The 15227-nt window shown below is 42.5% G+C and overlaps 2 protein-coding genes and 1 long non-coding RNA gene across 4 annotated transcripts; 1 reads left to right on the top strand and 2 right to left on the bottom strand.

The window, feature by feature from the left end:
- Window positions 1-363: 363 nt before the first annotated feature.
- On the bottom strand, window positions 364-3406 carry sdr39u1 (short chain dehydrogenase/reductase family 39U, member 1). The gene is made up of 6 exons (XM_069708903.1): window positions 3273-3406; window positions 2482-2588; window positions 2281-2363; window positions 1644-1765; window positions 1382-1534; window positions 364-974 (listed from the first exon to the last, which is right to left on the bottom strand). The coding sequence occupies exons 1-6, from the start codon at window positions 3286-3288 to the stop codon at window positions 547-549; spliced, it is 909 nt and encodes a 302-aa protein (XP_069565004.1). The 5' UTR covers window positions 3289-3406; the 3' UTR covers window positions 364-546.
- A 970-nt stretch (window positions 3407-4376) lies between these two features.
- Window positions 4377-5662, top strand: LOC138626955 (uncharacterized). The gene is made up of 3 exons (XR_011311340.1): window positions 4377-4465; window positions 5335-5369; window positions 5486-5662. It is a non-coding gene; the product is annotated as an uncharacterized lncRNA (long non-coding RNA).
- Window positions 5663-6534: 872 nt separating this feature from the next.
- LOC138626954 (leukotriene B4 receptor 1-like) lies at window positions 6535-14421 on the bottom strand. Of its 2 annotated transcripts, XM_069708971.1 has the most exons (6): window positions 14304-14421; window positions 14209-14243; window positions 9026-9617; window positions 8225-8425; window positions 8096-8139; window positions 6535-7096 (listed from the first exon to the last, which is right to left on the bottom strand). In XM_069708971.1, exons 3-6 carry the CDS (start codon window positions 9599-9601, stop codon window positions 6826-6828), a joined length of 1092 nt encoding a protein of 363 aa, XP_069565072.1. In that variant the 5' UTR covers window positions 9602-9617; window positions 14209-14243; window positions 14304-14421; the 3' UTR covers window positions 6535-6825. The 2 variants fall into 2 exon arrangements, with proteins under 2 accessions (XP_069565072.1, XP_069565071.1); XM_069708970.1 differs by having other exon boundaries at window positions 14209-14421.
- Between the last annotated feature and the right edge of the window lie 806 nt (window positions 14422-15227).

The following is a 15227-nucleotide window of genomic DNA, read 5'->3' on the forward strand; positions in this document are numbered from 1 at the left end:
AAAGTTATTCAGGAAGGGCTGATGAGCATGTACTTTTCTTCCCTAACTCTAACCCTTGAAGGATGTCATCATTAATCACTTAGGATCAGTAGGTGCTAAATGTTTATATTTAGTAAAATAATGCATTGAGGCGGTTCACTGTTGTCTGTTAACTACAATTTCACACTTTCATTACAGCTGCAGTGTTTTCTTTTTTACATATTTTGTCCTCCATCTGCTCTGACGCTCCCACGAAGAGCTGGTGCTCTCCAGGAGTTCATTACATTTCACCATCATCCAATGACATCAATCTGCACACCTTTACCGAGCTGCACCTGATAAACCAGGCTTCTTGTGAAACAGAGTAAGACAGGAGGCTCTGACTAGTCCGGATCAAGTCAGGCTTTATTGCATTATGTTGGATTTCTTAATTGTTTATTCTGAAACTGCTTTAATATTTCATGTACATGCATGTGATGTGTGTGTCATCACACCAGTCTTTGGATCTGTCAGGAACTCTTTCAAAGCAAAGAATATAAACCACAGCTACAGAAACAAAAACATCTGTTAACTTTCAACAATCTCTTTTAGGGCTGATGTCAAGTCTGGGTACTTGAACTGAAATCCAGACTCTAAAGTCCTCTTGGGAACAACTTTCTGGCCTTGAGTGAGGACCACAGCCCTCTCAGAGCCCATGAAGGCGTTCATGACAAAGCCGGGCACAGGAAACACGGTGGGCCGCCTCAGGACTCGGCCCAGTTCTTTAGTGAACTCGTAGTTGGTGTTGAGTGCAGGTGTGACTCCGTTCAACACTCGTGGTGACGGGGACGGAGCGTCCACAGACGGCTCCAACGCCTGGGCGATGATTGCTGCCAGGTCCGAGACGTGGATCCAGGGGAACGGCTGTCTTCCAGACCCCTGGGTGCCCCCGAGGCCGAGCCAGAACGGAAGCAGCATTTGCTTCATGGCACCACCGTCCCGACCGAGCACTGCCCCTGGTGGATGGAGGGAGGAGTACATAAAATGGATTTAGGTTCAACTCTGTTTATGAAGGTAGAACTTCAACAAAGTCACAACAAACCCTGCAGAGCCACGACTAAAGAAATTACTGGTCTTGAAGACAACATTGAAATCAGTCTTTAAACTGACAAACAACACACCAACTAAATTACAATATAAAAGTCTATATATAAAGATTTCAGAGATGTTTGTGTGAAAACATGATGTGTATGTATTAATATTTTATTATCATCATTTAATACTTTTAATAACAGTTAGATAATAAATAGCTCATTTAACAACTTTTATATACCTAACACATCAACCTCTCTGACAAACATGAGTGCACTGTGTGCAGCTTTTTTACAGATGAATACTGATGATTTCTGTACTTTGTACACACCCGGCCTGATGACCACTTGTTTGGTGCTTTGAGCCACATGGAGAGGAAGACGTGCCGCGGCCTCCCACTCCTGGACGAGTGTTGAGAGGAGGTCAAAGGGTGTCCAGTCACTATCTTCTGTATACTGAGCTGTCAGGCTGGGTTTGTAGCAAGCTGTGAGTCAAAAAGCAAAGCAACATCTATGCAACAATAAATGTCACCATCTTTATTATTTCAGAGTTTATCTGGTCCGAACAGAACATCAGTGAGGAGGTGGACCTACCGACACCAGACACCAGGACCCAGGACTGAGGGGGACTGGAGGAGGCAGCGATGGCTTGAGACAGAGCTTTGGTAGTGTTGATGCGGCTGGAGAATAAATCATTCTTATAGCTTTCATTCCACCTGAAAGGAGCACAAAACAAACACACAACAAACAACAAATAATCAGCTGAAGAATCAGAGAGTGCAGCTTCCTCCTCCAACGCACCTGCTGTGTGTGTGTGTGTGTGTGTGTGAGTGAGTGAGTGAGTGAGTGAGTCAGTCAGTCAGTCAGTCAGTTATTGATGAACATCAGCACCTGAGTTACATACGTTAACGTGACCACTGGTACGTGGACATTACTGATGTCACTATGGAAACCTGAGCAGAGAAACATGTCTCAGCTCCTGCCTTTGACAGTTGATGGTGTTTGTCCCTTCACATCACCTGAGCTCGCTTTAGAGCAGTTTTTTGTATTCTCATGTGAGACGGCTGTTATAATCTTACACCATGTCTGTCCTAGTCATTTGTGATAATTGTCCACATACTGGGGGTCTTCATAATCCCGTGGGGACGGCCTCAGTCACTGGAAACACCAGGTGACTCTGAGATATGCAGCGAGAGCCCTGACATGGACCGCCAGTTTATTAGAGACTCACCAACGCAGTGGGTTCATGAGATTCTCTCCAGCCAAGTTAACGGCACCGTCACATGGAGGGAGGCCATGAGACTGCAGCTCCGCCTGCAAGAGCAGAAAGTCCAGAGAACAGCAATGTCGTGGAGGGAAATTAATAACACTTCAGGGAATATTTCATCATACTGGAAGCTGTGAGGAAACCACAAGCTCATGAATCTCTTACCCAGGTTATCTTTCCTGGACCGGGGTGGCGAGATATCACTGTGACATCATGACCTTTGTCTCTCAGCAGGCGGGTCAGCTCACGGCCCACAAAGCCAGATCCCCCTCCTGTGAGGAAGACAATGCACATTACATATATTATATTATAACATATTGTAATAGAATATATATAATAATATATTATACTATTTTTATATTATATTATAATATACAGCCAAATCCACAGAGAAGCAGCAAAGAGGCACCATATCCATCAGTCACAATAAATCTGCAGGAGGGACAAGGAGCCTGTATACGTCCTATACGTCCTACATGTCTTACACGTACGAGATGTATTGGAAGTGGGACATAGTTGCCATGGTAATCGTTTTGCTGTTAAACTGCGTTACATTAAACATGAAGCGGTATTTATGTAATTATTACCTCCTCACTGATGACAGTCATTTTAAATCAGTAAAACACGCTTCACGGATGTCACGCTCAAAGTAGACGAGAAAACAGTGCGCATGCGTACTATGCATGCTCGCAAAACAGGACTTGAGCGAACTTAGCTTGAATAATATCAAAAACATGGAGCGACAGTTTTCCCGGTTCAATCCGAACCTCATGCTGTTTTTACTGCTGTTTAGCGGAACAACTTCACGCACACGTAGGAACTCACTGGTACAGCGAGGCTCCTGGATTTACAGCGGCAATGTTGACATTAGCTAACAGTTAGCTGCCAGCGCTACGTACCGCTGACCTTTCTGACAGAAATTTATAAATATAAAATACTCGGAAAATTGCACTCACCAACTAAGACTCTCATGGTCAGCACAGCCGCGTTAAACCTTCATTTAAATGTCTGGACTCGCTGTTCGTTACACCTTATTGGTGTGACTGCCGCTCTGGGAAGACAACTGAGCTCGTTTGGCCCAAGAGGCGGTCCGTACTTCAGCTGGGCACACACGTCATTTTGTAGTTTAACAGTGACCCGGATGTAGGCTGTAAACTTATACCTGCTATTTTCACCGATGTTTCAATGACAGCGGTGCAGATTTATTAAGTTTAATCACTGAAGTTTAACTCCCGCCACCTTTAACTTCACTGCAGAAACAGAGGAGCGAAGTGTTTAACTAACCCTATCTAGTACTAACTAACCCTATCGAGTACTAACTAACCCTCTCACTCAACCTGACTGGGATAAGGCGGAGCAGTCCTTCACAATATAAGACAACGGAACTGTGGGCTGGCCCCTGGTTCTGGTTCTGTTAACAGATGTTCTCCCCTGGTTCTGGTTCTGTTGGAGGTTTCTTCCCGTTAAAAGGGAGTTCATGTTAAATTGTAATGGTTCTCTGTAAAAGGTTCTGAAGTTCTGTTATTAGAACATGACAGTGTTAAGAGCCCTGAAATAACCTGTTGTGTTGTGATTTGTTTTGATTTTGAATTCAGTTTAATTTAATTTAATTTAATTTAATTTAATTCGTGTTGTTTGTATTTTTTGGCCTATTTCTACTTGAACCAGTTCAAATATTAAGTTAACAAACGTTGATAAAAATGTGATTTATGTTTTTATGTTTTATATTTATTTTAAATGGCGCAGCTAAAAAAACAGGCACAACTGATGTTGAAACTTATTCTAATAGCACTTTTATTTGATGTCGTATTTTATGACTTACTTATCCATTTTATTTCATGTAGCTCACTGACTGTTCTTCTCGCTGCTGAATGATTTAACTTACTTTGCATTTCAGTGGAGACGTTTTATTTTGGGGACAATCTGCACGATTCATGCATGAAGCACAAATTCGTGTCTCTGAAGCGGCTCCAGACCCGGAAGTTGTCTATTGTGGGACAGAACACGTGGTTTTCATGAAGAGATAAAAGCGCCTCCGCCTCGTCGTCAGTCTCTCTTGCCTTGTTGCGGTGATGGAGGGCGGACGGACCGAGACGGACCGAGACGGGCCGAACAGGACCGAACTGGAGCCTCTGGAGCGTCGTTGACGGTAAATGTTCCGTTCGCGACCAGAACACATCGTTTATTTGTTTGTTTACTTGTTTGTTTGCGGTCGCAGCACGCGAACCTCATTGTTCTCTTCAATGGCGCCAAATCGACCTCGTGGTTTCTTTTTCTGCTGATGACGAGAGTTAAACCTGAAATAAAGGTTTCATCACATACATTTTTAATCCGATTAAAGAAGCAGCAGGAACCGCTGCATTAAATATTTATGCTTCAATCTTTCTATTGAAAACTCGCATCAATACTGCCAATTTGTTATTTTATCATTTATAATTGTTATTTTTTTTATTTAAATCATCATCTTAAAAATACAGTTGAAAGTCCTCAATTTACAGTAAACTGTTGAGGTTGATCAATATACACTATGACCACTTTAATAGGAACACCAGCTGAATATTGCAGTGCGTCTTCCTTATGAAGGTCTTTGTTAAATGTTTTGTTGATTCATTACAAATATATTAACGGAGTTTTGTCTTCTTTATTACTGTGAATATGATAAATGTGGATGTCTAATTCACATAAATATAAAAAGGATCGTTTAATCAATGAAACACGTGTATAATGTGTCAAATTAAACATCACAAACTTACTCCTCACTGATCAGCGAGTTGAATCAAGTCTTACAAAACAAAAATGGGACATTAAACTGACTTCACGTTTAAATTTATTTCCTTATGGGTGTACCTATTAAATAGATCTACCTTCAGTCAAACCTGAATGATGAGCTGCATGTGAGTCCGTGTTTCATCTGAACTTCCTGATTACTTGTTCACTGCACTGACGGGTTTGACCACGAACAGTCGGGGTGTTCAGTGTGCTGCAGGCGGAGACCAACGTGTGATATGTTTCTTTTAGGATCCAAGGAGCTGCCGTGGATTTATTTTAATCAGGTGAGATGATTGTTTAGAATGTGTGGTATTAATGGGGTCAACAACACCTTTTTATTTTAACCCCCCAAAGTGACCTTAATGCTGAACTCTTGTTTTATTTTTATTTTTTGTTACAGGTGGTGTAGCGCTACAGGAGCTCTGTCACCGTTCAAGACTTAATCAGATGTTGTTAATTATTTTTTACAAGTGCCTTTATAGTCAATGTACATGCCAACTGTAGAAAATCCCTAGTTAAAATATTAATTGATAAACTACTGTATATTTCATTTAAATAAAAATGCAATTTTGATCTTTACAAAGTTTTGAGTGTTTTTCTTATTGAAAGTGTAAATTAAATCATGTCTGAGGGTGGAATTGATTGAAGGCTGGTTGTTACTAAACTAAGTTTTGATGCTTTAATTGGCAGATCATGCTGAGGTTGGAAAGTTTCCTACAGAACATGCTTCATCGGTAGTTTAATATTTGGTTTGACGGGATGAACCGCCGCCTGCTGTTGGTCACCTAAAACATGGACGAGCAACAACAGGATTTCACTGGGAATCAATGTTTTAATGTCAAAACAAGTTGAAGCTGTTTGTTCTGCTCATGGATTTGTGGAGGGGAGAGAGTTGGCAGATTTGTTGATTTAAAAAGAAAGTATAAATAGTTATTGGAAATAAAAAATGTGTTAATCTTCAAAGCATGTGAAAACATGGTATAGTGTAGTAAAGCCATATTTTGGATTTGCAGTTTTAATAACCTGAAACTTGTTAGACAGGTTATTAATCATGTTTCTGATAATCTAACTGCTTCCACTGGTTTATTTCTGTTTTCTTCTGGGTGTAATCTGACGGTCTACCTCAGTGGTTCTCTGAGAACATTAAAGATTGAAGGACTAAAGAACGGTTCTACAGGAGAACGTGTGCAGCAAGAGTCCGGCTCCAGATGTTTACAAAATGATCTTCACAAAAACTATGGCAGGTGATGATCTGAGTTGATGCCGTAATGAAAGTGATTATTTGTTTTAAGTGACTATATTTGTCTGCAGTTAAACATGACATGACACATTAATTGATTGTGATAAATCATGTAGTCATCGGCAAAATTAAACACGCATGTTGATGAACACACAAGATATCGTATCTACTTAGAACATGTATTATGAACCCATAATGTTTAGGTTGTTTAGAAAGTTTTAGATTGGACATCTACACGTTAAGGAATAAATCTGTTGATGACAATATTGTTATTTATAAAAGTAAAAACAGTCCTCATTGACACGAAGGATGAAAGTGGAAATCATTTCACCGAAACACCAACTTAGTCAAACATGTTTTAGCCCATTTGAAGAAATCTGCTTTAGTTTCTAGCCTCAAGTGTTATTTAAAACTAAATCTGCATTCTGCAGGTGCAGAATTACAAAGTTTAACTGGAGCCTTTTCTCATTTATGTTAAAAGTCCATTCGGTGTTTAAACTTCATTCAAGCGTGCTGTCATGTGCTGAAAAGGCCACCGTGGTTGTGGTGTCCACATCACTGCGTCCTCCACTGTCTTTACCCACGAAGCGACTCTTTTTGTTTCCTGTTTGGTCCGACGCCGTGCCCTCGAACAGCTTCGCCATGAAGGCGAAGCCGTTTTGTTTCATGTACGACTTCCCAGCGAAGGTGTAGAGGACTGGGTTGGCACAGCTGCTGATGAAGGCCAACGCTGAGGTCACTGCACGACTGGACTGATAGATGTTTTCCAAACTGCAGGAAACACAACATTTGAATCACAATCAAACAGTTAGGATGAAACATGAACTTTTACTGAAGCTCAGGTAAAAATATTCATGTCAGAATGATGATGATGATTATTGAACAAGCCCGCTGGAGCTCAGGGCCGGGGCCCAAAAGGTCTGGAGCAGGCTGCACTCCCTCAATGTCAAAGAAAGAGACAAAAAAAGAAATAAACAACCACAAACAGACCCAAAACAACCACAGAGACATAAAACAACTACAGAGAGACACAAAACAACCACAAACAGACCCAAAACAACCACAAAGAGACACAAAACAACCACAGAGACATAAAACAACTACAGAGAGACACAAAACAACCACAAACAGACCCAAAACAACCACAAAGAGACACAAAACAACCACAGAGACATAAAACAACTACAGAGAGACACAAAACAACCACAAACAGACCCAAAACAACCACAAAGAGACACAAAACAACCACAGAGACATAAAACAACTACAGAGAGACACAAAACAACCACAAACAGACCCAAAACAACCACAAAGAGACACAAAACAACCACAAAGAGACACAAAACAACTACAAAGAGACACAAAAAAACTACAAAGAGACACAAACAGACACAAAACAACCACAGAGACACAAAGAGACAAAACAACTACAAAGAGACACATTTTTTAGTCTGGGTGTTTTCTCCTTCAGAGTTGAGATGAAGGTTTCTATCAGATCTACATCACATTAACCACCTCATGTACCGTTTGTATTATATCGATATAATATTTTTTTTATACAGAACATATAAGAGTGGATGCACAATTACATAACTAGTGTAGAGGTTCAGCTTCTAACTGATGGGACATGTGAATGTGTTTTTGCGAGGGTTTGTTTGAGGTGTGATTAAAGTGGTTTCAGTAGATGTAATCAGAATGTGCTTCAGTATCTTCTAATAATGATCACAGTAAAACTGTCTGAGATGTTGGTGGACGCCTCGTGGAACTCACGTCAATCTGATGTGGGAATCGTGGCAGTACCACTCTGCAGCCACCTTGGATAGACAAAAACACTCAGTATTCATTCAGTAGATAATTAATCCTCATGCTGTCATGTGAATAATCCAAGTGAACACACACCTGGATCATATTGATAACATGGTACGGCAGCCAGAACAGGCCAAACATCACCACGATAGCCAAGATGAGTTTCTCGCTGCGGACCTTCCGGCGGAACTTGGTCTGTTTCAGGCGTCTCAGGATAAGGACGTAGCTGCTGATGATGACCGCATAAGGAAGAATGAATCCCGACACTGTCTCGAAGGCATACTGAAACCTCACCTGCACACGGAGGAAGAGAGAAATGAGCTGTTGCTTCTTCAGACATGAATACATTTACCGAGACCAGGCAGAAAAACTAAGGAATAAATCTGGAAAGAAAAGTTGATAATCAAACAAAAGTACAAAAAAATTTCTCTGATTAATTTTTCTCAGGTTTCACAGGATTTACTGTTATATAAAGTGTATATATACATATATATATATGTATATATATATATGTATGTATGTATGTATGTATGTATGTATGTCTTGATCAGCTTCAAACTTCTACAACAAGACTATCGTCACATTTTCAAACATTTAACTGACTGATCTGATAGAAAATAGAAAACAATATCTGTTCAAGTAATAATATCAACCATTTACTGACTGCTCTTTTTTATTATCAGGTAAACTGCTGATAAATGTCTTTGATTAAGAAAACGCAACTCAAGGTCATAGCTGTTGAGGAGCTTTTGTTCCTGATATCACATGATTATCATCATCAGCAGCAGTTTAGCCAGCTGTCATGGACTCATGAGAGGTTCACACATCTTTTGAAGGCATTTCAAACTCAGATTATTATTAGATATTGATCAGCAGATATAACTCGTGCCTTACATGTTGAGGAAGCGTGTGATTGGGCGCACACACCAGCCGGATTTTGTTCGTGTCATCGTTGTCCATCCTCACGTCTCGAAACACCAGTGAAGGGATAGAAATGAGCATCACCAGCACCCACATGCCCGTGATCACCCGCCTCACTATCCTCCTGGTGATGAGGCGGGACAGTCTCCGCGGAAACACCACGGCCACCAGCCTGTGCACGCTCATCAGTGTGATGAGGAAGATGGAGGCGTACATGTTGGAGTTGCACAGGTAGAACAGGCCTTTACACATGGTGTTCCCAAAGATCCACGTCTGCTTAGCCAGGTAGATAATGAAGAAGATGGTGAGAGCCATGAGGAAGCCATCGGCACATGCCAGGTTGAGGATGAGGAGGGTGGTGACTGAGCGCCGTTTGATGCGTGCCAGGATGCTCCAGACGATGAAGAGGTTGCCAGGGACGCCCAGGAGGAAGACCAAGCCGAGGATGAGGGCGCCTAAGGTTGTGGCGGCATCGTTGCTCACAACGCTGTCATCCTCTGTGATTGTGGCGTTGGGAGAGGAAGTCAGGAGGGAACGACTGATCTTCATGCTCGAAGTTTTAATCCTGAAGACGAGAACCAAAGCTCAAACAGGACGTTCATGTCGTGTTTATTGTTCAACAGTGTTCCAACACAGTCATGAAGTCCTGCAGCTAATGTAACTTGTTCTACTGAGAGCTGTCATTCAGCCTCGACTCGTTCATCTAATGGGCCCATAACTGCTTCTTCCTCCAAATATTCAGATTCAGACAGACTTCACTGGTGTTTTATGTTCATATAGAAACTTTAAAGGCTCAGCAGCACTTTGTTTGTTGGACTCTTGTTCTGTAGAACAAAGTGATTCAACAAGTTGGAGCCGACTGATCACAGAAGACTTAAACCTGCTGAATACACAGTATTTCAAAGTATTGTTGCTGACGTCTTAAAATGATTAAAGCTGTTTGAATCTGAACCTGTATGCAGGTAGAAATGTTTTACTGTGCAGACGACGCTGAGCGCTGCAGCTTGAACTCATGCCACAGCAACGCTTTCCTTCTTTCATGATGTACACGGTCCAAAACCAAAGTACTGGCTGGACGCGGCTACAGCTCTATAGACAATGCTGGACAAATGGAGAAACTGAAATGAATCTGAACAAACCTGTTGAACACAAACTAATAGAAAAACAACAATGTGTGACTTTGGTGTTTTTTTTGTGACTGCATAGAACTTCAGTTGTTTGTTCAGACCAAAGAGAACACGTAGCGCCCCCTAGAGACACAAGCTGTTGGTGTACAGATGAGCATTGATTTAATGCACCTGCTGGTTTGAAACTGTTGAACTGCTGTTTAAAGCTCTTTATCTTTATACTAAACCTCTGGACTTCAGCTATGTACTTCATGGTTTTATTTCTGATCTAACCCTTCTTCATCTTACATGTGTCAGCATGTCATGTTCATTCCAGAACATATCAGGGTTAATGTGTCATTTAAATAATAGTTTATCATGGCTTCATACAGCATTTCTTTGATGGACTCCTCCTCTCTTCCCCCTCTCTGGCCTCCTCCTCTCTCCCTCCTCCTCTCTCCCTCCCCCTCTCTCCCTCTTCTCTCTCTCCTCTATTTTATCTGCCCTCCCTTCAACTGACTCTTCCTCCCTCATGCATCCTAACTCTGCCATAGACACTCTCCTCCTCTCTGTCTTCCTCTCTTGATTGTCTCTGGCCTCTGGCCTCCTCCTCTCTCCCTCCTCTCTGCCCTCCTCCATGTCCTCCAGTCCTCCCCAGCTCCGTGGTTGTCTGACTCGGTGCTCCCAGAGAGCCACTATGAGAGCATCAGAAAGGAAATGTAGAAAATCTAACCACCCTGACGACCTGCTCACCTATCAATCTCTCCTCTCCTCTATCTCTGCAGCCAAAAGCTCTTTCTACCAAACCACAATTCAATCCTCATTTTCCAAAAACCAAACAGCTCTTCTCCATCTTCTCCATCTTCTCCATTCTTTCCATCTTCTCCATCTTCTCCAACCTCCTTGAACCTCCCCCCTCCTCCCTCCACCAAGCCACTTTGTCAACTACTTTACTAAAAAGATAGATGACATACGCTCCTCATTTTCAAACCCAGCTTCTATAACTACATGTCCATCATCTTCTTCTTCATCCCCTTTGCTTTCCTCTTTCACCCCCCCCCCCGTCTCCCAATCAAGTTGTTACCTTGGTAACCTCCACCCCCCCCAACCACCTGCCCCCTTGATCTCATCCCATCTCACATTCTCCAGTCTATTGCTCCAGACCTTCTTCCTTTTCTCTCCATCTCATCACCACTTCTCTGTCAACGGTCTGTTTCCTGAACTCTCTGAAGGAGAGAGTGAACCCTCTCCTGAAGAAACCCCCCCTCAACCCGTCTGAAGTAAACAACTACAGACCGTCTCTCTTCTTCCCTTTCTTTCTAAAACTCTGGAGCGAGCTATCTTTAACCAACTCTCCTCCTATCTCCACCATAATAACCTTCTTGACCACCAGTCTGGTTTCAACAGACCACTCAACAGAGACGGTCCTCCTTCTGTCTCTGAGCAGCTTCACACTGCTAGAGCAGCCTCTCTGTCCTCTGTCCTGATCCTTCTGGACCTTCTGCTGCATTTGACACAGTGAACCACCAGATCCTTCTTTCCTCCTTCAGGACCTCAGTGTCTCAGGCTCTGCTCTCTCCCTGTTCTCATCCTACCTCAACGACCTCACCTACTGGGTAACTTGGAGAGGATCTGTGTCTGAACCTTGTCCTCTCACTACTGGTGTCCCTCAAGGCTCCGTCCCGGGTCCCCTCCTCTTCTCTCTGTACACCGACTCTCTCGGCTCTGTCCTTCACTCGCATGTCTTTTCCTACCACAGCTATGCTGATGACACCCAACTGATCCTCTTTTCCCCGATCTGAAACACAGGTAGCAGCATGAATCTCTGCCTGTCTGACTGACATCTCTCAGTGGATGTCCTCACACCACCTGGAAATCAACCTCCACAAAACCGAACTGCTCTTCCTTCCAGAGAAACACTCTCCCACCCTCGACCTGACTACAACCTTCAACAACTCTGTTATCCCGACCCTGACTGATAAGAACCTCGGAGACACTCGACAGTCAACTCTCTCTTACTGCCAACATCACTGCAACAACACGTTCCTGTAGATACATGCTGCACAACATCAGGAGAATACGTCCTCTTCTCACTCAGAAGGAGGTGCAGGTTCTGGTCCAGGTTCTGGTCCAGGTTCTGGTCCAGGCTCTGGTCCAGGCTCTGGTCCAGGTTCTGGTCATCTTACATCTGGACTACTGTAACTCCCTCCTGGCAGGTCTACCTGTTAGTACCATCCGACCTCTGCAGCTCATCCAGAATGCAGCAGCTCGACTGGTCTTTAACCTACCGAAATTCACTCCCACTACTCCACTCCTCCTCCGCTCCTCATCTGCTCCTCCTCCGCTCCTTCTCCACTCCTCCGCTCCCTTCACTGGTTACCAGTAGCTGCCAGCATCCATTTCCAAACATTGGTACTTGCGTACCGTGCTGCGAACAGATCGGGTCCAGTCTACATCCAGGACATGGTCCAACCTTACACCCCACTCCGGTCCTCCTCCTCCTCTGTCCTGTCTCCTAAATGGTAGAATGAGCTCCCCAACGACATCAGGGCAGCAGAAACTCTGAACATCTTCCACCACAAACTAAAAACACACCTCTTCAGACTTTACCTTGAACAGCAGAACTTTAGTATCTTAAAATGGAACTTACTGATAGAACTTTGTAGTTTGGCTTTCTGGAAGAAAATTGTACTTTCTTGATTCTTGTTGTTCTGAATTTGTACCCTCATGGTTGAAATTAACTTATTGTAAGTCGCTTTGGATAAAAGCGTCAGATAAATGAAATGTAATGTAATGAAATTATTTAAGTTCGTCAGGTGGTCTTTCAACATACGAAAAGAAGAAAAGTGTGATAGAAATTACACAAACAATATGTGTTGTGATAATTTGGCTTCTTCACCTAAAGTTTAGTTTCTATTTGACTGGAAATGCGTGTGTTTGATTGTTGGACCCCTGAGAACATCCTCATGATGATCTATAACAAATAAGTAAACATAAAACATGTCGTCTCTTCTTACACAAGTGGTTTCCACAAGTGGAGGACGTATGCTCCCCTGACGCAGCCTCTAAAATATTTACATCACGTAGCAGCCGAACTCAGACGCAGCAAGCTAAAACACGTCAAACATCAGCAGCAGCGCATTAAAGACGAGCAGGATTTCAACACAGTCTTGGATTCACTTTGGGTTTTTTCCTGCCCTCATTTGTCTTCCTGAAGTCTCTCTCATCGTTTCACACGGACACTGCAGGTTAAAGGTCACAGAGGACTTTAAGTTAGTTAGAAGATGTTGCAGCCCAAGTAGACATTAAACATGAGTGATTGACAGACGAGGTCGTCGGCTCATCACATCACGATATGACAACAGCAGATCAAGTCCTTATTTCCTGATTAAGTTCTAATTTCTCTGTTCTCGTCACACTAAAACCAGCTGTTTATTCCCCTGATGGCTTCAGTGTGAACAACATGAATCCAACCAGACTCTCATCTCACATAACAACACAATGCTGGTGGGAAAACAGGGTTTCACTACCAGGGAGGATCAAGGTGGAACAGAAATGTTGTTCGTCAGTAGGAAAAGACATGAACATGCTCATTATAACGGGATGTTGTAATATTATGGAGTAGTTAAAATGCAACGTAACTCCTGTTGACATGATAAATTTAAGGAGTAAAAAGTGTAAGCAGGCAGGACAAGCGGAAAAATAAGGAAGAGTAATACTCATATATATTGTTATGTATTATGTTATTAGGTATTATTAAGTGTCATTTTGCACCATTTCAAGCATTTATTCTGCTACAAAATCAACAAATCTATCAACAAAACTACAGATGAGACATTTGTGAAAACACTGAGAAACACTGATCTGTTTTAGTCTCAATAAAAAGTGGCCGATTAACTTGAAGGCCAAGCATAAAAATAAAGAGTCACAATTTTTTAATAAATCTGCTACCTGTAAAATTCAATTATCTTTATATGGAAAAAAGAAAACAGAGATTAAATAAAATGTCTTCAAAATGTTCAAAGTGAAAGTGTTGAACAAGTGACTGACCTTTACAGGATGAGATACTGCTCCAGGTGTTGGACCTGAACGTCCTGCTGCTCCGGGTGTTGGACCTGAAAGTCCTGCTGCTCCGGGTGTTGGACCTGAACGTCCTGCTGCGTGTGTGTTGGACCTGAACGTCCTGCTGCTCCGAGTGTTGGACCTGAACGTCCTGCTGCTTCGGGTGTTGGACCTGAACGTCCTGCTGCTTCGGGTGTTGGACCTGAACGTCCTGCTGCTTCGGGTGTTGGACCTGAACGTCCTGCTGGGTGTGTGTTGGACCTGAACGTCCTGCTGTCGCTGTGATGCTCGCTGGTATCTCACTTTATTATAAACTGAATGACATCCTGTTACAAGCTGGAACACGCTCCGCTTCTACAGAGGAAGGCAGAGACGAGGATCCTCCTCCAAACGTTCCCTCCTCTATCTGAGGTCTGGATGTTCATCTATGATCCCCTATATGCTCATCTACATACAGTACATGACCCTCCTGTATGTTCATCTACATACATGACCCTCCTGTATGTTCATAATACTGTATGAACTGTGTCCTGTTCATTAAGAAACATGTGTTCTTCATGAGAACATTTCAGAGTCATATTTATGTGTCCTGAGGCACTTTTCACTGAGTCAGCTGTTACGTAAAAAAAAAGGCGTTCAGGTGATTCAAACGTTTGCACACACACACACACACACACACACACACACACACACACACACACACACACACACACACACACACACACACACACACACACACACACACACACACACACACAGTGTACATAAAACTAACTTTCACTAGTTCATACAAGTCTGTCACTGACAGGAATGAAAGAAAGAAGATGAAGGACAGAATAAACTGAACTAAGCTAAAACAGCTTTAAAACATTCCTCAACTGTTTAAAATGTTTCAGAGAAAGAATCTGATAAAGTGCTTCAAGTGATGAATCTGAAGTCTATAAATAAATGTTGAACAGTGTTTTTATGGTCTGTTGAACTGGCTGGTCGTTTACAACTACTGACCT

The sequence above is a fragment of the Brachyistius frenatus genome, unplaced genomic scaffold, assembly GCF_029030835.1.
Source record: "Brachyistius frenatus isolate BFR_SWC_R1_liver_20210118 unplaced genomic scaffold, ASM2903083v1 Contig_79, whole genome shotgun sequence".
Taxonomy (NCBI): domain Eukaryota; kingdom Metazoa; phylum Chordata; class Actinopteri; family Embiotocidae; genus Brachyistius; species Brachyistius frenatus.